Source organism: Oreochromis aureus, linkage group 6, assembly GCF_013358895.1.
Source record: "Oreochromis aureus strain Israel breed Guangdong linkage group 6, ZZ_aureus, whole genome shotgun sequence".
Classification (NCBI taxonomy): Eukaryota; Metazoa; Chordata; class Actinopteri; order Cichliformes; family Cichlidae; genus Oreochromis; species Oreochromis aureus.
Genome location: NC_052947.1, coordinates 10,021,245 through 10,046,160, shown reverse-complemented (window position 1 = coordinate 10,046,160; position 24,916 = coordinate 10,021,245). Strand labels below are relative to the sequence as shown.

The 24,916-nt window shown below is 41.2% G+C and overlaps 2 protein-coding genes across 5 annotated transcripts in view; both read left to right on the top strand.

Moving 5' to 3' along the window:
- The window catches only part of LOC116312598 (extracellular serine/threonine protein kinase FAM20C-like), a 35,565-nt gene that overhangs the window by 9,058 nt on the left and 1,591 nt on the right, over window positions 1-24,916 (top strand). The gene's annotated exons all lie outside the window — the stretch shown is intronic.
- Window positions 69-24,766, top strand: LOC116312601 (dynein heavy chain domain-containing protein 1). 2 transcript variants are annotated; one of them, XM_039613672.1, is made up of 44 exons: window positions 69-223; window positions 963-1,414; window positions 1,618-1,815; window positions 1,913-2,116; window positions 2,218-2,328; window positions 2,409-2,565; window positions 2,664-2,915; window positions 3,179-3,322; window positions 5,323-5,428; window positions 5,577-5,785; window positions 5,866-6,109; window positions 6,355-6,512; window positions 6,956-7,081; window positions 7,207-7,483; window positions 7,601-7,728; window positions 8,421-8,619; window positions 8,709-8,800; window positions 8,945-9,167; window positions 9,294-9,419; window positions 9,546-9,643; window positions 9,738-12,834; window positions 12,925-13,030; window positions 13,162-13,321; window positions 13,417-13,699; window positions 13,802-15,200; window positions 15,494-15,599; window positions 15,763-15,877; window positions 15,974-16,160; window positions 16,472-16,574; window positions 16,869-16,997; window positions 17,187-17,378; window positions 17,585-18,004; window positions 18,101-18,524; window positions 19,514-19,612; window positions 19,695-19,871; window positions 20,073-20,251; window positions 20,633-21,625; window positions 21,719-21,893; window positions 21,998-22,072; window positions 22,578-22,794; window positions 22,914-23,005; window positions 23,086-23,235; window positions 23,492-24,114; window positions 24,210-24,766. In XM_039613672.1, the coding sequence occupies exons 2-44, from the start codon at window positions 1,044-1,046 to the stop codon at window positions 24,636-24,638; spliced, it is 13,353 nt and encodes a 4,450-aa protein (XP_039469606.1). In that variant the 5' UTR covers window positions 69-223; window positions 963-1,043; the 3' UTR covers window positions 24,639-24,766. The 2 variants fall into 2 exon arrangements, with proteins under 2 accessions (XP_039469606.1, XP_039469607.1); XM_039613673.1 differs by lacking the exons at window positions 963-1,414; window positions 1,618-1,815; window positions 1,913-2,116.

The window sequence follows — 24,916 nt, the reverse complement described above, 5'->3', positions numbered from 1 at the left end:
AGACACTTAATAAACGTTCTGCCACCTAAAAACATAAAAAAATGTCATACATTGTTTCCTGCTGCTAAATTATTATGCCGAAAAGCAGCGAGGTTAAAGGTCACCACGATAAGTTTAAACTCGGCGTACTTGACTTTCTCAATCAGACCCACCAACTCTGCAGACCAGCGTAAGCGTCTGTGCGTTACTGTGGCAACGAGCCTTAGTAGTGTCAACTTCACAGGTAAGACTCGCCGAAGTATTTGTTAGTTCTTAGTTTAATATTTGGTTTATTAAAAGTAGTTTTTTGAGCTTCGAAGCTAACGCCCGCTGCTTTCTAGTTGTGTAAACGCTGAGCTTCACTGTAAACTTGGGTACGGACTACGTCTTTGGTTTACTAAAGTATCTGTTAACTTTTTATAACAAGTTTAGCAACTTGCTAGCGGAGCCCGGCTTTAGCTTATTTGAGGCTCGTCTCCTTATGCTTATTTGAAAGGATAAAATGTCATTTTCAACTGCACGATCTGCCTAAACCAGCGAAATATATACTGTAGCCAAGAGTCTCTTTGTGTGTTTGTTTGTGTTGGATGTACTTGCACTAGACAGTGATTTTACTCGATTTAAATTTGAGAGACTTCCTCAATTTTATCAGAAAGTCCGAATTTTTAAACGTATTGTAGTGTCGTCTCAATCATTCCTCTGCTATTCTGTACAGAATTCTTTTTTATTTGATCAATGAAAAGCTCTGAATGAACATCTGTGTGAATGTGGAACTGGTTTAACTAGAAAGAAGTATAAGTAGTAGTACTTTAAAGCTAATCACTACCTAAAATTGTGTTTGCTTCTTACAGTCTGCATACAATTTCATATGCAGTACTTCTGTCTACAGTTTTAAAGCTTAGTTAAAAATGCAGGGTTTATATACTGTGCCAGTATGGTGTTTGTGATTCAGGCTAAATTTACCTATTTGTCCCCCTCCTCAGAAATTCCAGAGTAAGTCCTATTGCATGATTAACACTGGTTTGTGACACAAGATCTGCTGATGGTATTCCTGGGAGATCAGCATGTTTGCTGACGCCTCACAGGAAAGATCCCGTGATGGATCGTCTCAGAGCCGTGGTAAAGATGTTGCTAGGCCTGGTCACAAGGCGAAGAAAAAGACTCACTCTCCTAAAGTGACTTTACCACCTCTGTGCCCGGAGCCCTTTCGTGTCTTATCAGCTTCTGCAGCCAAGCCCCTGTTCAGTTGTTCCTCTCTGCTCAAAAATGTCCCCTCTGATGGATGTTTGTCATTGGCAGAGTTGCCTCATGTTATTGCTAAAGTAGGACCTGGGATAGCTATAGGTGAGACAAAATGGAAAGAAGGACCTCGATTAATGGCCTCAACACTAGGGACGGAAATCCCTGTTAGAATTACTCAGTCGACAACACAGAGGTACATAATAATACTTACGGATAATTAGATTTTGGCTGTTGTGATACTTTTCAATACAGTATTTGTTGGGTGTAAGTGTCATTCCAGATAGCATTTATGTTAAAGATAGTTATAATTTATGGCATCAACAAATAAAATAGTTGTCACACTTCCTGTAAATGAGAGAAACCCCTAAATGAATTTCTTGTGTTTTATTTTTTCAGTATTGAGGAAAAAAGTGAATCAAAAACAGCCAAAGCTTGCAAGGATAAAAAGATAGCAACCTTGAAACATGGGAGGGCTACCAAACCAAGTATGTCTCCCCTCACTGGTGCAGAAGTTGTTCAAACTTTGTTTCAGAAAAGAGACCTGGGAGAATATGAGATTTATTACCTCAAAACAGTGGATGGGGATGCTTACAGGTAAAGGATTTTTAACACTTGAGTTGAGTTTCACAGTTTGGTAAATCTTCCCTTGTCAAACCATAAATCCACTGCCGCATGTCCTCTTTGTTGTTAGACCCTATGACCTGCGAGTTGTCCACTCCAGTGAAGCTGGTCCTGAGCACTATATCTTCACCCCTAAAACTGTCCTGCATGTTACCCAGACGGGTATTGGTGGAACTGTCAGTCTGGCAGAGTGGTATAGACAGTATGTGCTGTGGACAGATTTGCAGAAAATTGCATTTTTCAGGGACTTTAGACTGCAGAAAGCTTTTTTCTGGTAATAAATGTTAATTTTATACCTTTTGCATAACTCAGTGTATAAACTATTTCCTTTTTTCTTTACATTTATTGTTTCCTTTGAATTTTTTTTTTCCCCAGGTGGCATCAAAACACGCGCAAGAGAATTTTTCAGCGCCGGAGCAAGAATCTGGAGGACATGCTGCTCATAGCTGTACCTCAGTTCAGGAATGCCCTGCATCTATTAAAAGGGTGAGTTAAAGCCAACCACAGTCTAAAGTCGTCAACTTTGAGACAGGTTCAGATTTTCAACAATAAAATATCTTTGACAGAGTAATTGAAGAACTAAAAGAGACCCACTGGATGCCTCTGGATGTCTGTGAAGGCTACACATTGATGGAATTCAAGAACATACTGATAAGCAAGAATCAAGAGTGTCTGCAGATATTGGAGAAGTTATCACAGTATCACACTCTCATCCTACATATGGTACTACACGACAGTCAACTTTTATGGTTTCATCATAAGGGAGAACAAAGCCTTTTTTTTAAATCAAATGATCTCTAAAGACAATTTTATATCCTCAGGTGAAAGAAGACAGCTATAAGAAACACCAGGAGCTGCAGCTACACTTAAAACTTGCTAACGATCCAAAGAGCTTCCACAAACCTATGCATTTGCTCATGGCTCATCAGCGCAAGCTGAAGAAAGAGTTGGCCCAGTCTGAAAGCACCTTGAAGAAATTGGGAAATTTTGCAGCTCTTGTGCATCAGATGATTGTGCAGAGTCTCGTGACAGTCATACTAGAAGATGCTATTTCATTTCTCGATCTATTAAAGGTTTAAAAGGAACTCTTATTAACTCTGTTTGTGGTTGGAAAAAATGTTGATTTTAGCTGTACAAGTCTTTATTTTTCTCTTTCACCCAGTATTTTCATTGTTTACTGTTCTCAAACAATAACCAGAGGAATTACTGATATAAACCTACAATAACTGTGGAGCACCACTGCTGCATGAAGTAACAGATGATGTGTTAGATGAAGTAAAATCACAATGAAGTTATATTTAATGAAATTATCTTCATGTGTATTTTCATTTGTTAGAGGAAGGAACTGACAAAGTGCTCTCTCTTCCACACCGAGCTGCGTTTCAGTGCTGATAATCGGCTGACGGTGGAGCCGCCAATACATCTGTTCAAAGAAGCAGTGAGCCAAGCACTTCTCACTGTAGGAGACTCTATTATTCAGGTAATTCACACGTTTCAGCAGTGTATGCATGCATACACAGGAGCAGTTTTCCTTTTTTGTGATTTTGTTTTCATTTCTGCAACATAATCATGTACAGTGGGGGAAATAATTATTTGATCCTCTGCTGAATTTGTAAGTTTGGTCACTTCCAAAGAAATGAACAGTTTCAAATTTTTATGGTTGTTTCATTTTAATGGAGAGAGACAGAATATCAACACAAAATCCAGACAAAAAACATTACAGAAAAGTTATAACTTGATTTGAAAATCACTGAATAAAATAAGCATTCGATCATCAAGCAAAATACAACTTCATACTTGGTGAAGAAGAACAGCGGTAACACGTTTCTTCTACTTGGTCACCAGGTTTGCACACATCTCTTTAAATCCTTTAGGTTTTTTTGCTGCTGCTTGGTAACTCGAATCTTCAGCTCCTCCAACAGATTTTCTACAAGATTGGGTCTGGAGACTGGCAAGGCCCCTCCATCATCTTAATGTACTTTTCGCTAGCCACTTCAGTGTTGTCTTGGTGGTATGTTTTGGGTCATTGTTATGCTGAAATGACCCATCTTCAGTGTTCTGACTGTGGAAAAGAGGTTCTCATCCAAGATCTACAGTACATAGCTCAATCCGTTCTCCCCTCAATGTGGGGAAGTCATCCTGCTCCAAAGCAAGCAAATAAAAACAGCCCAAAATATTGTGTCTTCACCTGTGTGCTTGACTCTGGGGATTCTTTGGATTATAGGCAACATTTTTCTTTTTCCAAACACAAAGACCTTGATTTTGGTTTCATTTGACTGCAGCACTTTCAAACCTTCTCTGAATCATTTAGATGTTTACTGGCAAACTTAAGATAGGCCTATACACGTGCCTTCAAGATCTCAATTACTATTGCTCTATTGCTGTGTAGTGTTTGACTAATGTTTGATCATTAACAAGCTCCTATGATGTAGTTTTGGGCAGATCCACCACCTTTCTCATGATCAACTTCACAAGTCTACAGTCTTGTCCCTGACGTCTTTTCACAGCTCTTTGGCCTTGCCCATTGTGGTAGGGAAGTTGGATTTGTCATAACTAATGGACTGATTAGACTCAAGATGCAGACTCGGAGGAATTAAATTGAGATAACATTGGAATGTGACAACAGAAGGATTTCCAGTTACTGATTCCTAAGCTCTGGTTCAGACAGGTCCGCAGAATATTTCACCACAGGAATTCTGTCTCTCGCAGTAACTCACTCTGAAAGTACGCAGAGAAGAACAAGCAGGTGAGCCAACTTCTCTGTTTCCAGTTTAATGATCAGGCGACAAATGAAGGTCCTCCATCCTAAGTAGTGAACAGCTGATCAATACTGATCACACGATTACCAACATGGGAATTAATCAACTCAGTTGCGCTGACCTGAAGGGCAGAAAGCAGGGGAGAAACATGCCACTGAAACCCAAGGTGTGGTTAGTCATACACACAGACACACACATGCACTCACACACAGAGAAAGGAGAGATAGAAATTGCAGAGAGGAGCGAGAGGAAATGAATGAGCCAGCACAGGAGGACTGGAGGACCATGACAGGAATGTAAGTGATGTGCTTTGATTGATTGGTTGTGATCTGTGTGCCATGAGGGCTGCGTTTTAAGGCAGAAAATAGTTATTTAACTCAATAACATACAGAATACTTTAACTTCTATGTAATTTGTTTTTTCTGGATTTTGTTGAGGTTGATATTCTGTCTCTCTCCATTAAAATAAAACTACCATAAAAATTAGATACCGTTCATTTCTTTGTGAATAAGCAAACTTCAATGTCAGCAGGGGGTCAAATAATTGTTTCTCTCGCTCTATGTTCTGTGAATAAGTCTGATTTTAATTTGGCCTTTGAGACTGTCTGCTTGTGTTTACTTCACATCAAACAATTATGCATAGTATAATCACATCAGTGTTTTCTTTATGAAAACAAGCAGCAGCCACGAGTTTGTCTCACATCAGCTTTCATTACTTGTAGAAATGTGATGACTGCGGGTTTTTCCTTGAGGTCAGCAAAGATGTGTTAATCTCTGCTCAGGATTTAAACCATGTCTTCAGCTGTATTAACCCTTCTGTAAATACAGGTATGACCTTTTGTATTGGAGTGTTACGGCTCTTAATGTTTCCTTTATATGAGCTCCTTCTGATATAAACCCTCAGTATTGATGTGAAAATGTGCCTGGGCCTGGTCTAAATGTGTCACAGATTTTTTTTTCTTTTTTTCATTCACAGTGGACAAAAACACTGATGGGAACACTAGTCAGTTTCTGGGAGACATGTCAGCTTGCTGGCAGACACTGCCTAAAGTAGCTTTTCCAGTGGTGCAAGGCAACATGGTGCATGGTTGCTACTCTCCTCTCTCCAAAAGCCAGCTAGAGTGGCACATCAGCATCAATGACATCACAAAAGAAGTTGAGAAGGAGCAGTCTAGGATCATGCAGGCAAGACTGTTACTTTCAAGTTCAAGTGTCACTTTCAAACAAATTACATTTATACAGGTATTTTGTTTTTTTCTGGACAGGAAGTCGAACTAGAGATCCAACAGCTGTATGACAGCTACGCATGGATGGTGCAGATCCATTTGTTTATTTGTCAGTGGAGTCGAGTCTCTTTGGAATCCATGAGGGGTCGGCCTGCGTCAGTGTACGAGGAGAACATTAGGAAGGTGCGCAACTGGGCTGAAAGAATCAGTGCAGCTGACTCATCATTTTCTTCCTCCAATCAGCTGTTCGTCATCCACTGCACCCACACAAAGGAAGCTCTAGGTATGTCTTCATTGAATGAAATGGAAACTGTATCTTGAGTGTAGCTTGAAGATTCAAATACATTCATATACAAGGACCTTTCTTTGGTCAATTCAGCATAGCTTCAAAAAGGAGGAACTAATTGTTCCGTGACTTTTTAAAATCGTGAAGTGCTTTAATGTTCTGTCCCTCGGTAGATAAATTCATTACTTACGCTTTGTTCTTCATGATAAATGCCCTCCTCGTCTCTCCCTGTGTTTCTCCAGGGCAACGGCTGAGGTTCATCGAAGAGGAAGTGCAAGAGCAACTAGTTGAGCAGATAAGGATGGAGTCAGAGAGCCTCATATCATATTTGGAGGGAGCTACTGCTGAACTCAAGGCAGCACCCCAAGACTTGCGTGACTTCTCAAAATATGCTCTTAGGGTACAGAAACTTTTTAAAATTACTTATTTGCAAAAAAGTGTAGACTATGATAAAATATAGGAAAAAACATAACTTTTTAAGGGAAGGAGAAAAAAAGTCCTCAGTAAAGACTTTATGCTACTTTTTTGTGTTGTACCCAAAGAAGGATGGTGGTCAGAACATTCACATCCTCTGGAGGCACTTCTTGTCTTGTCTCTTGACTTCAGCTAAATTATTTACATCAAAGACTGCTTTGTCAGGGTAAATGTGTTCTGAATTTAGATTCCTTTATCCAGGTGATGCTTACTGCATTAAGATCTACATGCTGCTTTTTGAAGGCGCAGTAGTGAAGAACCCTAGTCTCTCTCTCTCGCTCTCTCTCTCTCTCTCTCTCTGTCTGTCGTTAAATTCTATTTAAGCAAAATTATAAATCAAAATGTCAATCAAATTTTTTCCTTTGACAGGTGAGGGAATTTGTGAAGGTCTTGCCTGACAAACAGAAACATTTGGAGTACATTCACTCTCTTCAAAACACGATTTGCATGAACTATAGGAATATGACAGAGGCGGAGCTGACTGTGGAAGAAAAGGTCTGAATGCAAAGAAATGGCAAATACGCTATAAATAACCACAGTATTAAGTGTATAATAGCTTTACATGGGATGTGAGTGTGCTCAGGTAACGCCTCGTGCTTCCGTTTGTGTTTTATATTTAGATGCTGAACTTGTGGAATTGCTTTATTCCCCTGTTGAAGGAAGCAGACGACCTTGTTTGCCGCCATCATCCTTCAATGGCTAAAGCACTGGACACAATGTTCTCATTTCTGTTCTGTGACCTTAAAAATATCGTCTCTGACTCTACATCTGGACCCTTCCTTGATCCTGGCCAAAATGCCAAAGAGATGATGTCCAAACTGAACTACATGTGCATGCATGTAAACACTCTCAGTGCAAAGCTGGAACTGCTTAGTAGGAACAGTCAAGAGATGGGAGGTGAGTTGAAGCTATATTTTGAATATTTGAAGGATTGAAAGGTTTGGTTTGGTAAAGATTAAACAAACAGGTGCTTACAAAAAGCATGTTTATTCTCTCTGTTCTGCTTCCTATTAGAACATACAATAGATCTCACCGTATTGACCACAGATGTTCAGAAGGTCGTAGCCCGCAAAGACTTGTGGGAACTGGTAGCAGTGTATACTACATGGCTGGAAGAATGGAAGCCAATGCTTTTTAGTGAGGTAACATGAAATAAATCTTTTTCTCTGTTAAACATATTCAGAGTCAGGAACCGCCTCTCATGTTAATGAGATGACATCTTTTATTTCTATGGACAAAAAAATTGCAATGGGGTATGTCAATCACAGCTTACCCCATGATACCTTCATGCAAGGCCACGGCTATGCTATGTACATAATGGCTAAAGTCCTTTTTGATGCTTCTGTACTGGTTAATCCACCAGTATGTGCAAGCTCATTAATCAAAATGATACTTTTACTGCTAAAATATAATTAATGTTATATGTGAATTTTTTAATCTGATGTTTTACAAATAAATAGTAAATCAAATTATTATTTTTGATCTAGATGTCAAATTACGCTTATTTGCTGGCATTCCTGAACATAAGAATTAGTGGTTGAATGTTATGCTTGATTAATTTTGTTAATTAATTAAAAAAGTCCAGCGTGGTGCCTAAAATTTAGGTATGATTAAGTAGAGCCGTGAAATCGTTTTTTTTAGTTTTTGACACAAGACATGTTTTTCTGTTTTTATAATAGGTCATCAAATAAATGTATTAAGCATTGTACATACATAAATTATATCTACTGTTATTGAAACTGTATAGATGTATAAATAATGTTTTGTTATTATAAGCAAACCCTGAGGTATAAATATTGCCCACAAACAACTAACACATGCATTTTTCTGTCAGGTTGTGGTCTCTGAAGCTCAGGATAAAATTGCAAAGTGGAAGGAGCAGGCTCAATCTTTAACAACCACCATACCTGCCAGTGATGCAGTGCTGCAGGAGATTTTAGGATCTCTGGAAAACATAAGCCATCAACTTTTAGTCCTGGCCAAGCTGCAGAGCCCCACACTGAAAGAAAAACACTGGAGAGCCATTTTAGGAGGTCAGAGAGTGTGCCTATTCTAAAGCACTTCCATACTTCTTAAATCACAGTAAATATAATAGAACTGAAATATATGTTCTCTTTCGCAGACCTGGGCCTAAAATATAAATCAGAGAAGAATGTGACTGTTGCTGATCTCATGTCTCAACAATTTGAAAGTCATCAGAATCTGATTGACAAGGTAAAACACGAGAGAGGTTTTAACTAGAGCAGCTTTGGCAGTTCTGCTAAAGGGAAATAACAGGCAAACAGTCTGCTGAAATAGGTGCTTTTGAAAACACGCATATTGAATCTGATATAAGACGCTGTGTTTTTATTTTGTCAGATATGCAGATGTGCACAAAGGGAGTGTGACATGAAGCAAACCTTCCAAAAGCTTTGTCAGAGATGGGAAGGCAAACTCTTTCAGTTGGATGTATTTGCTCCCCTTTGCGTGGAAACACAGTGCAAACACACTGGATTAACAAAGAAGGGGAAGGCCACAGAAGGCACCCTTCTAAATGTGCTAACTGACAGGAAACACCCCAGTGATCCCAGAGTTACTATAGGTGAGGCTCTAGTCATTGTAAGCATCATTTTTGAATTACCTTCTGGCTGCCCTGCTTGGAGGAAATGTGTAAGTGGTATATTCAGCTTACGTGTTGCTTACATTTGCTTTGTGTTTCCTCACTCAGATCTGGGAGTATACTTTGCTGAGATTGAGAACAGTTTGATGATGCTGTCTACAATGTTAAAGTCCCCATACAGTGTTGAGTTCAGGCTACCACTGGAACACTGGATTCAAACACTACAAGAACTTGGTAAAGCGGCAACTAATTTTATCTAAAAATTTTTTTTAAAGATTAAGAGAGTAAAGAATTTATCTTAAAGTCCATAAAAAGGTCAAACAGACTTGTAAGAATTATTTTCCCTTCAAATATTTGTAGAGCGGCTGCTTGCTTTACTTGAAAGATATCAGCAAATGTGGGCCTTCCTAACCAACGTGCTTGGTGGGACATTTTTCCATACTCAAAGAATGGACCTGGTAAGTTCCTGTGCCTTAAACCTGTCATGTATGACAGTTGAGGAAGTCAGTGTGTTTGATTAATGATGATTTTTAATTTTTTTTTTTTTTATAGCTGAAGCATTTTCAACCAGTTGATGAGACATTCGAGATAATGATGACCTCTATATCAAACGAACCCCGTGTGTTGAACTTAGTTTCCACTGAAACAAATGGCAGGTTTTGTGGTGATAGCCTTTGCCAGGTTCTTCTTAATGGTTTGTCTGCAATGGAAGTCATTTCAAAACAAATGTCAGATCTTCTTGATGACCTCTGTGAAGAGTGTCCCAGATTCTGGTTTTTGAGTGAAGGGGAAGTGATGCAGATACTCTCTTTGGACCCAACACCTTTTGAATTTCAACCCTTTGTGCAAAAATGCTTTAAAGGGGTTCATTTGCTTGAAATTGACTGTAAAATACCAAGAGATGGTGATTCTATATCTGAGTGCCAAAGGCAGATGAAGGTGATGGGTGTTTTTGGCAGCTTCCAAGAACATGTTGCCTTTCAGTCTCCTTTAGAACCAAATGCAGACGCCTTGAAGTGGTTTTGTAACTTTGAGAAACAATTAAAGTTGACCATGGTACAGCTTCTGACACAGTGTGCTGTTGTGAGAAAACAGCTCGAACCATCCAGTCAAAATTTCCCAAGTGACACGAAAGCTAGAGACAACCAGCTCCCCAGTGCAGTAGCTGTGCTGGGCCTGCTTTCTGAATATCCTCTTCAGTCCCTTCTGGTGGTGGAGAAGGCAATGTGGTGCAGTGTTGTTCTACAAGCTTTCCAAGAATCAAGCTCAGTGAAGTTCAGCACCATAAAGGCACATATCTCCGCAAAGCTGAAAGACCTTAGCCATTATATAAGAGATGGAGTCACAGGGTCTAAAAGTGGAACTCAGGTTTCCAAGTACACAATGATGTGCCTGCGTGCTTTACTGCAGCTGACAATGGATCATGCAGAGCAGCTACATCGACTCATGGATGTTCCGTGTGCGCGGGAGTCATCTTTTGAATGGCTCAGTTGTATGAAATATTATATTAACTCAGAGGAGAATAATGATCCAACATGCTTTGTGGATATTTTGGGCCATCAAATCCAGTACAACTTTGAATACTCTGGCCCAGAAGAGTGGGAGATGGTGCATACCCCTTGCACAGACCGGGCAATACTAGGGATTCTCATTGCTCTGACAACCTACAGATGTTGTTCTGTGGGTGGCCCTTCCATGTCTGGAAAAAAAAATACTGTGATCCAGTTAGGAAAAGCACTGGGGCGACAGGTTGTCCTAAAACAGTGTTATCCAAGCATGGTGCCTCGTGTTATTCAGCGGGTGTTGGTTGGGGCCCTTCAGGCAGGTGCATGGCTTGTGTTGAACTCTGTGGACTTGCTAACACACAGTGATCTGTCGATACTAGGACAGCATCTAGTTGACATACAGCAGTCCTTCAACATGTTAAGAAGAAATAAAAAGGAGAGGCTGAGTTGTGAGACAGAGATAAACATTTCTGATGGGGTCGCGGGGTTCACAAATGCTACTGAGTCAGAATGTCACATGACACTTGGAGGAAAACACATTTCTGCCAGCCTCAGCTATGGATGTGTTGCCATCTCATCGAAAGGAAATATATCCAGAGTTCCTGAAAGTCTGCGATTTGCTACAAGATCTGTTGCATTAACACGTCCAGATTACAGGATAATGGCAGAAGTAATGCTGACTTCCATTGGTTTTTCAGACGCGATGTTGTTAAGTCAACGTCTGGTGTCCCTCATTAGCCTGGCTCAAGAGTCCCATTGTCTACCTGATCTTTTCTCTGACAATCACAGCTGCTTTCTTGTTATCCTGCAAAAGATCATCTCAGCTTCTGAAAGACATTTGCAGCAGGTTGTAAGAGAACGAGAAAATTCAATAGAGTCCAAAGATTCGCTTGACACTGATCTTATGTCGTCACAAAATGAGCCTATCAAACCTTTTAAGGAGGACGGAAGGAAAACTGAAAAGCCTCCAAAGTCACACCGTTGTTATTTGACGGTTGTACAAAGTTTAATGGAAGAGGAAGCGATTGTCAGAGCCATTCTTTCTGTATTGCTGCCCGAGAAGAAAGCCACCTCACAGTTCTATATCCTTTTCAAAGACGCTTTCCCTATAGCATGCCAGTTTCCGCTTGTCCAGCAATTTATTGAAGAAGCTGAAAAGAACCAACTTGAAGATGCACTTAGAGAAGAATTACAACAAAAACACTTCTGTTGTGACACAGACATCATTTGCAATGCTCTTACACTCTACCAGACCATGAAATTGTCTCAGGCAGTTATGCTTATAGGGCCCCCCGGGAGCGGAAAGAGCACTTGTTACACTGCTCTGACTGGAGCACTAAATAGCCTGGCTGCTAAGACAGTGGAGTTGGTTTTTGACAAGGACAATACGATTAAAGCAGGCTCTCCACAGGCAGATCAAAAGATATCTCTTTCAAACTGGAGCTTTGTTGACACTTTAGTCTTATTTCCTAACGCTATGTCCCATGATGAGATATTTGGCTGCTTCTGTGAAAAGAGAGGATGGATAGATGGAGCTCTGGCAAAGGTGCTGCGAGATGCAGGACGGCGTGAGCATGCAAGCTTTAAACTCTGTAACAATGAGAAGAAAACTGATGAGACAGTAATGGTGAAGTGGCTGGTAATGGATGGGGAGCCTGTGGGGAAGCCCGGCTGGTTAGATTTCCTAACCATGCTGTGCAGTTCTCAGGATGGATTTCTGGGTCTGTCGTCAGGTGAGACATTGTTGTCTCAGTCAAAACTAAAGCTCCTTATGGAAGTCACTGACCTATGCAATGCAAGCCCCTCTGCAGTGACCCGCTGCAGCCTTCTTTATGTCACAGGAGATGATCTGTGGAAGTCTGTGTGGAAGAGTGAAATAGATGCTCTATCCTTTAAATACAAACTAGATGACAGAATTGTGAAAATGTGGAATCACTTGGCTGAAGATCTTTTCTCTAGCACCCTTCATTTGCTTGGGCAAAGGAGTTTAACCTCTGCAATCCACACTGAAAGAAAATCTTGCAAAGCCCCCACATACGGACTGCAAGAAGTCATGTCATTTGTCAGGATCTTGCATGCCCTCCTACAACATTTTGGGAAAGAAGTAGAAAAACCTGAGTCAGTGGCACATATCGACACAAGAGGTAAAATAACTTCTCACAAATGTAAAACCCTGTAAGCATGGCATAATTATGTTACACTTACAAAAATGTCATGTCTTTCCCCTCTACCAGATATGCCTCCAGCAGCCACAGGTGCCCAAAGTAAGCAGGAGCAACTCAGCAGAAACATTTTTCTCTTGGCTTATATCTGGGGATTTGGTGGTCGCCTTCATTCTCGGTAAGATTTTTTTTTATTAAACTTTTTTACTTGGTCACACATTATATATTTACACATACTGAGTTCTACTACCGCCTGTCAATGTTACTCTCTGTAACCAGCGTTCTTCATATATTTCTGTTTTTATTTAGCCACTGGCCACAGTTTGATTTATTAGCCCGCCAAGTGCTCCTTACTTGCAGATACAAAATTGTGGTCCCTGCTGAAGTCAGTGTGTATGAACACTTCTTTAGTATCGACACTAAGATGTGCCCCAAGAATACGCTGTCGACAGGCTCTGTCATTCCAATGGTTTGTACTTAACATTGTGCCTACTATACTTAGAATACATACAGTATTTGTCGCTGCTTTTGAATATTTACAGGTGTCTCAAATGTTTTTCATAGTACAGGAAATACACATATCTCCTGAACCTCATGCTGGAGGCAAAACAGCCAGTTTTGGTTTCTGGAGAGCCTGGCTCTGGAAAAACCACACTGTGCCAGACTGTGCTGACTTTTGACAAGCCACACATTAACCTACCAGCGAGTCCACTTCTGAGCTCCAGAGACTTTCACACTATACTGAAAAGCATCAGATGCCAGAAGAACTGTAAAGAGACTACTGGCTTCATGGCAAACCAGCCACGCTTGTTTTTGTTTGTTGATGATTTACATGAAGCCCCCTGCGGTGAGTAACAAAATTTATAACAGAATTTATGTTCAGTTTGAACCAGATTTTGTACAGTGTGAATCTTTATGTTGTCATTATGCCTGTCATTGTTGTTCATAGACGTCTTTGGAACGTCTGCAATGGCTCTAGAGACACTAAGACAGAGTATTTCAAAAGGAGAGATTCTAACGTTTGACACCTACAGCTCCAAGTTGTTACAGTCGGGAGCTATCAGCTACCTGGCTGCATGCTGTATATCTGGATTGGATCATTCCCACAGCGGTGTTATATCCCCACGGCTCTCACGCCTGTTTTCTATCTTTGTGCTTGATGGCGTATCCCCAGACATTTTAATGTCTATCTATTCTCCCTGGCTAAAAATCTGGCTCAATGAAATGCCACTTAATAGGCACATTGGTGAGGATATGTCATCTTGCATCGTCACTGCTACTAATGAGCTGTATCATGCAGTAAGTGAGAGATTTCAGCCCTCTGTGCAGAGGCCTCATTTCATATTTTCCCATCGTGATCTTCAGAAGGTGTTTCAGGGGATGTACCTATGGAGCTCTGTAATCTCAAACAAGGAGAACAAGAAAGTTTCACAACCAGGCTTTGCTCCAGCATCGGTTCTCAACATAGTACAGGTGTGGATGCACGAGTGCATGCGTACTTTCAGTGACAGATTGTGCTCAGAGAAGGATAGAAAAACTGTTGTGTCACTCATAGCCAAGACAGCAGCAACACACTATGGAATGAAAGTGGCTAATGAAATTGATGGGGACAGTCAGCCAGCAGGTGAAAATACAGACCCTGTAGATCTGCCTAAAGGTGTAAACCAGCAAAGCCAATTGCACAGCGCATTAACTAAACCTGAAAACATCCGTCAGCAACCACAGATTCTTCAGCATCTGGAAGACACGATGGCACGGCTTGCGTTTGGTCCTGATCTCTCTGAGGCCCTTAAATTGATAAAAGAACAACAGTATTTTAAATTTAGCCCTTCTTATCAGGAGCAAGACCTTGATACCCTAGTGCAAAAGCTGTGTGTACTCACGGACGGAAAAGAAGAAGGCGAAGGACCTGACCGCAGCATCACAACCAAATACATTGTACACAGACAGAGGGTGAGTCAGTTGTTACACATTATCAGGGCTTTGCTGCTACCTCGAGGTCACGGAGTGCTGATTGGCTCAGACAGGGGCACAGGCCGCAAAACCACTGTGTGTTTAGCTGCCCACCTTACAGGCTATGAGCTACTAGAGATACATGCTGGCAATGAAAATAATCTTCATGAAATCCTGAAAGAAGCTGGGAATCAGACTAGGTCAGATGGAATCAATGTCATCATACTGGTCCATGAGGAAATCAGCCAGTCTGTCAGAGAAGAATTACTGGTACTGATGGCTCACGGTGCCTGTCCAGCACGCTACACAGAGGAAGAGCTGAGGGACCTTGTTTCCAGAATGACTGCAGCAAAATACTCACGAAGATATCTTATGGACAACTGGATGTTTGAGAAGTAAGACGAAAAAGTAGCTGATCTATTGCTCATCATGTTAGAGCTAGGTTATCACCACATAACTCTCCCAAAACAGACCTAAATACGTTTGGTATAGTCAGTGTCAATTTAAATGTACTTAAATACAGTATGTAAAGTGATGGTATATGTTTATGTAACACTCAGTTATACTGTAGATTTGGATAAAACGTTTATAAGAAGGGATATATTGGAAAAAATGTTTTGCAGTCAGTTTTTAAGCCAATGTGTGCAAACATTTAAACCAGATGTACTGTTTTTGTTTTTTAACAAAGGCGTTTGAGTCAAGTCCACAGAAATATCCATGTATTCCTGCTAATGCCATACAGCATGTCAGAAAGCACTGACATACCTTCCAAAAATGAAGCCCAAAGCTGGGTTGTAAGTATTTTCATTGAATCCTATGCCTCTATTTCATACCAAAAAACCAAGTCAAATACTAAACTACTTTTGAAAGTTTGCAGTGTGGCCAAAAGAGCTAACAACTTTTCAAATTGGCTCAGGGTTTATTCCTAATTTAATTTGAGCATTACTTGTTGTACAGGGACAAATGGCCAAGGCCCTAAGGCACAGCTGTTGTGTAGAGGTGTACCAGCCGTGGTCTAACCAGTCTTTGGTGGAAGTTGCTGTTCAGTGCCTCAAAACAAGCCCCTGTAAAAGTGAGACACAACACCAGGATTAATCTAAACCCCTGCTTTTCTGTTTTTCTCTCGACTGTAGCGAGACATTACCTTTGTCCTTTTTTTTTTATTAAGTGGTTCGAGAAAGCTCAGAGGCCAGCCTGTCTGTAGCTATGGCAGGGATCCATCGGTCTGCATACCAGTATGCTTCTGTCCTTCTAAGAAATCAGCCTTTCAGTCCTCGGACTTATATGGAGTTCATTGCCCACTTTGGTTACCTCTGCAGCCACCTGCACAAGCAGTGCCAGGACAAAGCCAACAGGTACCTCTGAGACCAGGAGGTTTCCCTCTTTTCCTTCCTTTATCTCCATTGTTTGATATCCTGCTGCACATATAACAACACATTTGTGAAAATATTTCTGTGAGCACCTTTTTTCCTGTTAAAGCCAACTTATAGTTGGTACAAAAAGCACCAGTTTATATCACAACTGTACCACAGACTACATCCTCTACAAAATGTCACACAGCTACATGAGTCACAGTAACCAAAACCAGCAGGCTAACATCCTGTTATGTTTTAAACAGAAATGACCATGTTTGTCCACAATAATATTTATATATATATTTTTTTAGAATTGCAGCTGCTGTGTCTCGTTTGGATGCAGTGAACAACATATCCATGCAGCGTAAAGAGCACTTAATAAGTGTGCAGAAGATGGTTTCTGAAACAGAACAGGTAAAGTGGAGAACTTTAGCATGTACTGTTTTACTGTCTGCTACACAAGGTTATTCACATTGAAAAGTTATTTAAAAGATATGTTTGTTCATCACACTTCAAATGCTTATGGAGGGGGTGAAGAACATACTACACATCAGGGAAAAATGTAGTTTTAAAGAACATGTTATGCTAAAGTAACCTCAGCTAATATTTCAGTTTAAATGTGCAACATTCAGTTTATAGCACATCAGCAGCAAAAAATTATTTGTTTAACTACATACACGCCACGCCTCCCCCCTCTCTGTCCTGCAGTGTGAGAAAGAGCTCCTTCAAGCTGTAGAAGATCATAAGAAACTGTTTGAGGAAGCCTGTGAGAAGTGCGCTGCAGAGGAACAACAACTGTGTTACCTGGAAGAGCAGATTAATCAGGCTCAAAAACAGGTCAACTTATTTTCTTTTTGTTACAATAAGTGGCTCTAAATCCTTTAAATAATTGAAAGCATTTCTTCACCCATTATAAAATAGTTTTTTTATTCATTTGAGGTAGTTTGACAGAACAAAACTGGGAACATTTAATAGTAGTGTTGCACAAAAATGAACTTTAGGTTCACATGTAATTTTTCCCCCCAGATAAAACCCGCATTCTTGTCAGGCCTTCAGATTCTTAAGTGTTTGGATCCATCAGATGTGCAGGAGGTGCGCCACTACAGAGACCCACCTGTGGGAGTTGTGCAAGTCATGGATGCTATTTGTTTGCTGTTTAGTCATCCACCAGGCTGGGAAAGTGCTAAACAACTTCTTTCCCAAGCAGACTTTTTCCAGGTGGGGAGAAAAATGTCTTGCAGCAAATTTCTTATAGATTTCACTGATTGCAGTGGTCAGTGAATTAAATAGAGTATCACAAGTGGGTAAAAATAAATCTGATGTTGTGCCATCATTTATCAGTTTGTGTAGTTATCTTCCAGTTTATTTGTCAATGTAGCTTTGAGGCTCTAATCTTACTGTCTTGCTAACGTCTCCTTGTGCAGGAGCTGGAATATTTTGACCGCTACAACCTGACGAATGAACAGCTGCAACAGCTTGGACAGATAGTTCACAGTCCCCAGTTTGTGCCTGAGGCTGTGCGAGAGGTCAGTAAGGCCTGCGAATCCCTCTGTCGATGGGTCCAGGCTGTGTATGAGTACTGCTGTGTTCAGCAGCGAGTGTTGCTAAAGCAGCAGTTGGAGGTGCAGGCTGCAGAGACGAGAAGTCGGTTGAATCGAGCCGAGCAGCGCAAGCAGGAGGCCTACAGCTCACTGGAGGCCATTGAGCTTCATCTGCAGTGTGTTCAAAATGACCTGATGGAACAACTGATGCTGCTACACGAAGCTGAAAGTGCAGAGCGAGAAGCTTCTGCATGTGCTGGGCAGTGTGAGACGTATGGTGAAGTTTGGAGGGCTGCTGCTCAGGTAATTAGCAAACATTGTGCATCACTTGAACATTTAACATACTTATTTTTGTATTTTTCTTTATTGAAAATGATTTTTTCTCCGTTTTCTGCCCAGGACACAGAGTTACGTAGTCAAAGCGTGCCAGGAGACGCCCTCCTCTTGGCTGCGATCATCTCGTATTTAGGCCCTTTTGGACCTGATATACGCACCGAACTGCTGCGCAAGTGGCGGACTCTGTGCCAGACAGGAAGCATCGACATAAACCCCAACGACCCCAGAACCTCTCTGTTTACACAGCTAGACACTGTATCTGGTTCCTCATCTCTTGGTTTTCCCATCCCTGTAACTGAGAGGTTGCAGTTGCCTTTGGGTCAGGCATTAGGGATGAATGAGTGGCAAACTGAAGACACTCTCTCTGCCAGGCTGGTGGTTAAGCTGTTGCTGTGTGGATACAGAAGTACCTACATCCAGCACTGGCCTCTACTAGCAGACAGCCAGCAACATCTGGAGATGAAATTTAAAAATAGGCTCATCCCAGGTATGTGCCTACATTTACAAAATGTCCTTAGTTAAAACAGGATTGATTCACTTAGGCATGGACCCCACAGAACCTCTGAAGGTGTGCTGTGCTATTATCCGTTAGCTTCTTTGCAAAAGACCATTAGATTGTGTAACGTGTGAGATAGGACCTCCATGAATTGCACTTGCTGTTTTAACAAATCCCACAGATGTTTGATCAGATTGGATGAGTCAAGACCTTGAACACTTTTGGGACATTCATCAAAGTTAAAGTTGTTGAAATGTAGCATTTTGTATGAGCATGCTGAAAGAGGCAATAGGAAAGACTGTCGCCATGAAAGGTCATACATGGTGTAAACAGTGTTTATGTAGGTAGAATGCGTAAAAGTAGTATCTGCATGAATGCAATCGCAGCTCTTCCAGCACTGCACAGAGAAGGCAGAGACTCTACTGGCCTGCTACCTTCTTTTAGTTCAATATGCTGCCATCTCATCTCCAGATGGTAAATGGTATTCATCAGACCAGCCCTTCTGCTCTTGTTCTATTGTTTAGTTCCAACAATCATGTGTCTAGTGTAGGTGCTTGTGTACAAGGATCCACATGGAGAACATTGATATGAAGTAGCAAACAGGAAGTACTGCGTAGAGTGAACATCCCACAAGACTTGCTTTTCTGGAGACTTATCTAGCCATCACAGTTTGTTTGTTACAATGTAACACATGCATGTTTTTATACTTCTGACACATCAGTTTTAAGAACTGACTGCTTATTTTCTGCCTAATATACTCCTAATATAATCCTTTCATAGGTGACACAAGATAAGCAATGTTACTCACTTCACCTGTTAGTGGTTTGATTGCTGTGGCTGATTGTTTTATCCACTGCATGCTTGTTACCCTTTTTATTTCTATACAAAAAATGTTTTTATGATTTTTAAATCACACAACTCCATGTAAGACAGTGTCTGAATTGTATTGGACCAGTGCATGATAAATATCTACTCAACAGGAAAGAACACAAAGCTTGAGGAAGAAATAGATTTTGGGATGATAATTTGTGGAGATGACGTGGAACTGGTGCACAAGCTGGACCAGGCTGCTGAGAAAGGTGACATAAGAAAAATACAAGTGAAAGCTGGTAGTGTGTTTTTTTTCACCATAATAATCATTTTTAATCTTTTGGTTTGTAGGTTTGAGAGTACTGGTTACTCATGTGGAGCGTGCAATGCCCAGTCCTCAATTCCTGGCCAAGTTGTCACGTCCTGCTGGATGTTACTTTCCCGGATTAAATCCACCTATTAAGATGGTCCATCCTGAGTTTTGCCTCTTCCTCAGCACATGTCTGCCGATTAGACTACTTAACAGTGGTTAGTTTGATTAGTGGCAACAATTTAACTTTACACCAGATTTCATTCCTGATTTTATTTGTAGAGCAAGTAAAATAAATGAGTAAAGACATTTGTATGGTTAACATCAAATGTTAATATAGAGACTGGGTAAACTAGATCCTCTTCTGGAAGTTCTCTGGAAAACTTTTAGAGAGCAGTTGTCTTGTTCTTGTTCTGTAGGGATCCATCCATCTATCTTGGCTCAGGTACGTGTGGTTGACCTCTCTCTGAGCTCAGAAGACATCCCAGAGCTGATGCTGACACAGCTGCCGCAGCCTGAGTGTGAGGAGCTGCTGATTCAACACTTGCAATTCCAGAATTACAAACAGGAGCTGCAGGAGAAACTGGCCACAGAGGAGGTGACTTGACCAGCCTTTTGCATCATACTGATGCCAAGTGACTTACCTTGTGTTAAACAAAACAGTATTGAATGTAAAGTAGTTTAAAACCCAATCCATCATGACCATATAAGGAGCCTGCTTATGCTGTAGTTCTTCTGAAAATTGTGCATTTTATATCATGTCATGTTCATGTTATAAGCTGAACACATTCATGCAGAATATTTAGTCCTGATTTTATTGTCTATTTTATCACTGGTATTGTACTTTGCACCAGTTGTGTCCTGAATTTTTAAGGTTGGTTGTATGTTTTTTTCAGTCAAACTGCAATGTCAGCTTTAAGTCTTACCTGAAAGTTTTGTTATGTTAAATTTTAATAGTTATTTCCGATTGTCATCTTAGGACGCTCTAATGGGTTACATCCTGCAGTCTAACACTGTCCTGCTGCAAGACCCGGATTTTCTTCCCTGTGTAAAAGTTTGTCAAGAAGTGACGAAGAAGCTGCAGGATGAGGTGAAGCAGCTGAGGGAGCAGCTGGAGCACCATGAGTCCCTGCTGGCAGTGCCTCGCCACTTAGTGAGGCTGGGTGCCGCCCTCTACCAGACCCTGCAGGCTGTGTCCAGTCTTTCCCCTGCCTATTATTTCTCCCTACATGGCTTCATCACTGTGATGCAAGAAGCTTTCACTGGGAAGGACAGGATAATAGGGAAAGTTCCAGGGAGCATAATACAAGAGTTGATAAACACCATGGTAGTCAAAGTGCTGGTACAATACAGGCCTTGTCTTTTCAAGACCCATGCTGCTGTTCTGAAGCTGCTTGTGTCTTTGGCCCTGCTCCAGCACAACCAGCTGTGCTCTGAGGGTGAGAGGTTGGCCTTCCTCATAGGCCTTGGAGACACACAGCATCCTGGGACTGATTCACCATCCGCCATCGCTGATCTTCCCAGCTGGATTTCCCCACTTATCCACTCAGAGCTACTTCGCTTGGAAAAGATTCCTTCATTCAGAGGCCTAATTGCCTCACTCTGTGCTTCCCCGAAGCAATGGCAGGAGTACCTTCACTTTCCTTCCTCTACAGTGTTAGGGCCTGTTCCCTGTCGTTCTCACTGCCATCTCTCTTTGCTGCAGCGGGCTCTCCTCTGGAAGACCATGATCCCCGACTGCCTGGAGGGACTAGCAGATGCCATAAATGCCTGTCAACTCTGCCTCCCTCAAAAGAAAACAGAGACTGAAGCCCCTCTCATTGGGAACCCAGAGGCATTCTCACTATATTTGGTCAAACATAAGGAGCCCATCATTCTTACATTGCCCAATCCAAATAGAGATATGCAGACAAGCATTGAGCCTCTTTGTTTAATAAACCAGTTGGCCAAATGTGTACCAGGAAAAAAAGAGGTGACAGCACAGTTTTGTTTTGTTTTTTAATTTCTGCTATTATAGAGTTACACCTGTAATACAGTGCTTGATGCACTTCTTTCTATGCTTTAGGTTCAGGTGAAAGTCCTTTCCTTTTGGGCTCTCTGTGACAGAAATCTCTTCCTTTCAATGCTGGACAAAGCTGCTAATGACGGCCACTGGTTGGTGTTTAACAACAGTCATCTGTTAGAACAACTGGATGATGAAGTAGTGGCTAAACTCAGTCATGTAATCTCCTCAGTCAAAGGTAGGGGGTAAATCAAAATCAGTTTAAATTTATTTCTAGAACTTGTCCAGTCTTTATGTTTGTGGATGCTTCTGCCTACTTATGTGCCTCATCCTATTATACAGAGAAGCCTTGTCTGAGTCACCCCTGCTTCCGATTGTGGTTTATAACTCAAGAAAACACATCACACCTCATACCAGGTAGATCTATTATGTGCTTTTTCAAATATTCATTTCCATCTGTTCTATTTTACTCTAAATGTGACCCTAATTTATGAAATAAAGATCTTGTTATACTGAAGCATACTTTTGTCTTGACAGTGAACAACTGTTAAAAGTAGCATCACTGTTGGTCCATTCAGCTTGAAGATTAAAATGTAACTCTGTACTTTAGTTCACTTCCAACTTTTTACAGTGTAAGGAGAGCTATTTTCCACAAGTATATGTAAAAGATTCCTAAAGTGAAGCTTTTGCAAAGACCATGATATGGTTTGTTTTTAGTCTCAGAGTGATTTATGTAGGTCGGCAGTGACCAAAGGTGCACTTACACATTTCGTTTCTCCTATGCTCTTTTTCCAGTGTGTAATATTGGCTGGCGTGGTGGAAATGTGTGTTATAAATGTGCTTTCAGAAAAACAGCTACTCTAGTTCTGCTCTTGTTGTAATAATCATAATGATTGAAATGACTGTCTTTATTTTTAAACAGCGTCAGTGCGAATGTGTGCTCTGCATCTGGTCTGTGATTCTTCCTGGGATCTGAAAGAGGAGCTGAGCTGTTCTTTGCGACAGGTGGCATCCATCAGTCAGCCACAGTCGGCTGTCATGGCTGACAACAAGTCACTCCTCCGCTGCGCTATCTTTCACTCTGTCTTGGTGCAGCGACAGACCTATAAGTATTTAGGCCAAGGAAGAATCTATCACTGGTAAGGAAGTAAATATGCATCGTATAAATTCGTTATGATGGAGAGGTAGAGGTGTTGTATGATGTTTAAATATTTATAATCTAAATAAATGTATACATTTTTTTCTTGTTTTTTTGAAGGAGTCAGGAGGACCTTCATGCTTTAGTGGATGCATATATTCATGTTGCCCATCTGTGCCATGACAAGACTAAGGTTTTGCAATATTTAGCAGGTGAAGCAATATGAAAATATAAAACCGGGCCCCTAATTCAGTTACTGCTCGATTAATTAACTTTTGCTTTCCATTCGTAGTTAGTCTAGTGTATGGTGGCCATGTGACAGACTCTGCAGATTTGGAGGTGTTGGAGAACATTGCTGAGACCTGCTTCACTACAGTTTCACGTCACTTGAACAGCGGACCGCACATCCTTTCAAAACTTGTCAGAACTTCTGGTCACTCTGGTAACTGAACAGTTTTCTACCAATTTAACTAACATGGCACGATTGATGAGCAATGGTTCCATTTTTTCTTTAAAGCTCTCAGAGTACTGGTGCATCAATACTGCACCAAAATGAGACTGAATTTCAGACTTAAAGTTGGTGTGTGTGTGTGTGTGTGTGTGTGTGTGTGTGTGTGTGTGTGTGTGTGTGTGTATGTGAGAATGTTTTCTGTTGGCTGTTCTGTGGAAAATAGATTTGGGATGTTTTATGTCCTCAGATTTGTCTGGACAGCTGCAGGTCGTGGAGCATGGTCTCTGGGAATCAGCAAACATCAGCGAGCCCATGGTGCTGGGCTTCAGTGCTGACATAACGACTGAGATAATCAAGATCAGCAGCTACAACATGACCATTTTACTACGGACCTCGCAAACTCCCCTTCGATCAGTAAGGTGTTTTCGCACCCAAGAAAAGCAGCTTGCTACGCTGCCAGCATTCAGCGATGCCAAAGTCAGACTGGAGGGTCTGAAGCGCTACCTCACAAGCAAGAATGAAAGTGCAGTAACAAATGCAGGAGCTCTTTCTCGCGGTCCTGTGCGGGACTTCCTCCAGGCTGAGTGGGATGATCTCATTGATTCGGTGTCCTTGCTCCTCTCACAGCTGCAGCAGCCTGTTCAGTACTCACTGACCTTCGCTTCCCTCCTCAAGCTCACTGACTTGTCTGCCTTGGAGAGGAGGGCAGAGTTGCTCAGTGCTTATCTGTGGCGTTATGATGCTTCAGATCCACCTGGTGCTTATCGACTATCTGCTTTTAAAAACGCCAGAGGCCTGCTGGTGGCAGTGATGAGAGAGGCTGCTCAAGTAAATCGTAAATATATCACTGATATAATTCTACAGTTCCAGGTAAAGCATTCAAATAAAATTATAGTAAACACTTATTTCCTTACCAATAAACATGTTAGTAAGGATAATAAGCTCTGATGTTCTTGTCCACACAGGTTCTGTCTTACAGCACATACCCCGTCTCACTTCCTCTGGATGCTGTGTATTTGTGTGGCCTGGAACTTACAGGGGCATCATGGGATACACAACTGCAAGTCCTACAGGACACAGTCTCTCCGCAGTCTTGCTCAGAGCCACTTCTTTGTGTTAAAGCTCAAGTCAGGAGCACGAACAGTTCCCATGATACAGCCCCCTGTAAAAGTTCATATTTAATGGATAACAGGAATGTTTGCTGTGCAGGCGTCGTTCCCTTAACTACCCCTCAGGTACCAATCTACCACTGCCCACTCTATCTGGACGAAGGGTTGGAGAGTGGAAACTCAGGACTGGCTGATGTTAACGTTATCACAAAAGTCCCCCTTCATACCAAGCTAGATCCTCTTCTGTGTAGTTTGAGAAGGGTGAGACTAGTGAGCAGACTCTGACTGTACTCAGCTGCCTTATCTTCTGTGATTGTCAAATGAACTGATGCAAAGATTGTAGTATACAGTATGTTATGAGGACTGATGCTCCTGTGATTTTATGTGAACCTTCAAATAAATTTATAATTCCACTTTCATGTCTCTTCATTCTTGTTCTGATAAAAAACTGAATTTAACAAACTTTTATAAGGTGATTATTTCAGTTCCACACTGTCTTCTTTTGGATGAAATAGTTGAAAGTACTTTTCTGAATAAAATGTGACTCAATCTGTAGATGGCAG

Bases quoted from the DNA above. Each gene is read 5' to 3' on its own strand.
- LOC116312601 (XM_039613672.1), top strand. From the start codon at position 1,044: ATGTTTGCTGACGCCTCACAGGAAAGATCCCGTGATGGATCGTCTCAG. The intron at 16,161-16,471 runs GTACCTCTGAGA...ATATTTTTTTAG, and splicing joins TGCCAGGACAAAGCCAACAG to AATTGCAGCTGCTGTGTCTC. The intron at 18,525-19,513 runs GTATGTGCCTAC...TCTACTCAACAG, and splicing joins TAAAAATAGGCTCATCCCAG to GAAAGAACACAAAGCTTGAG.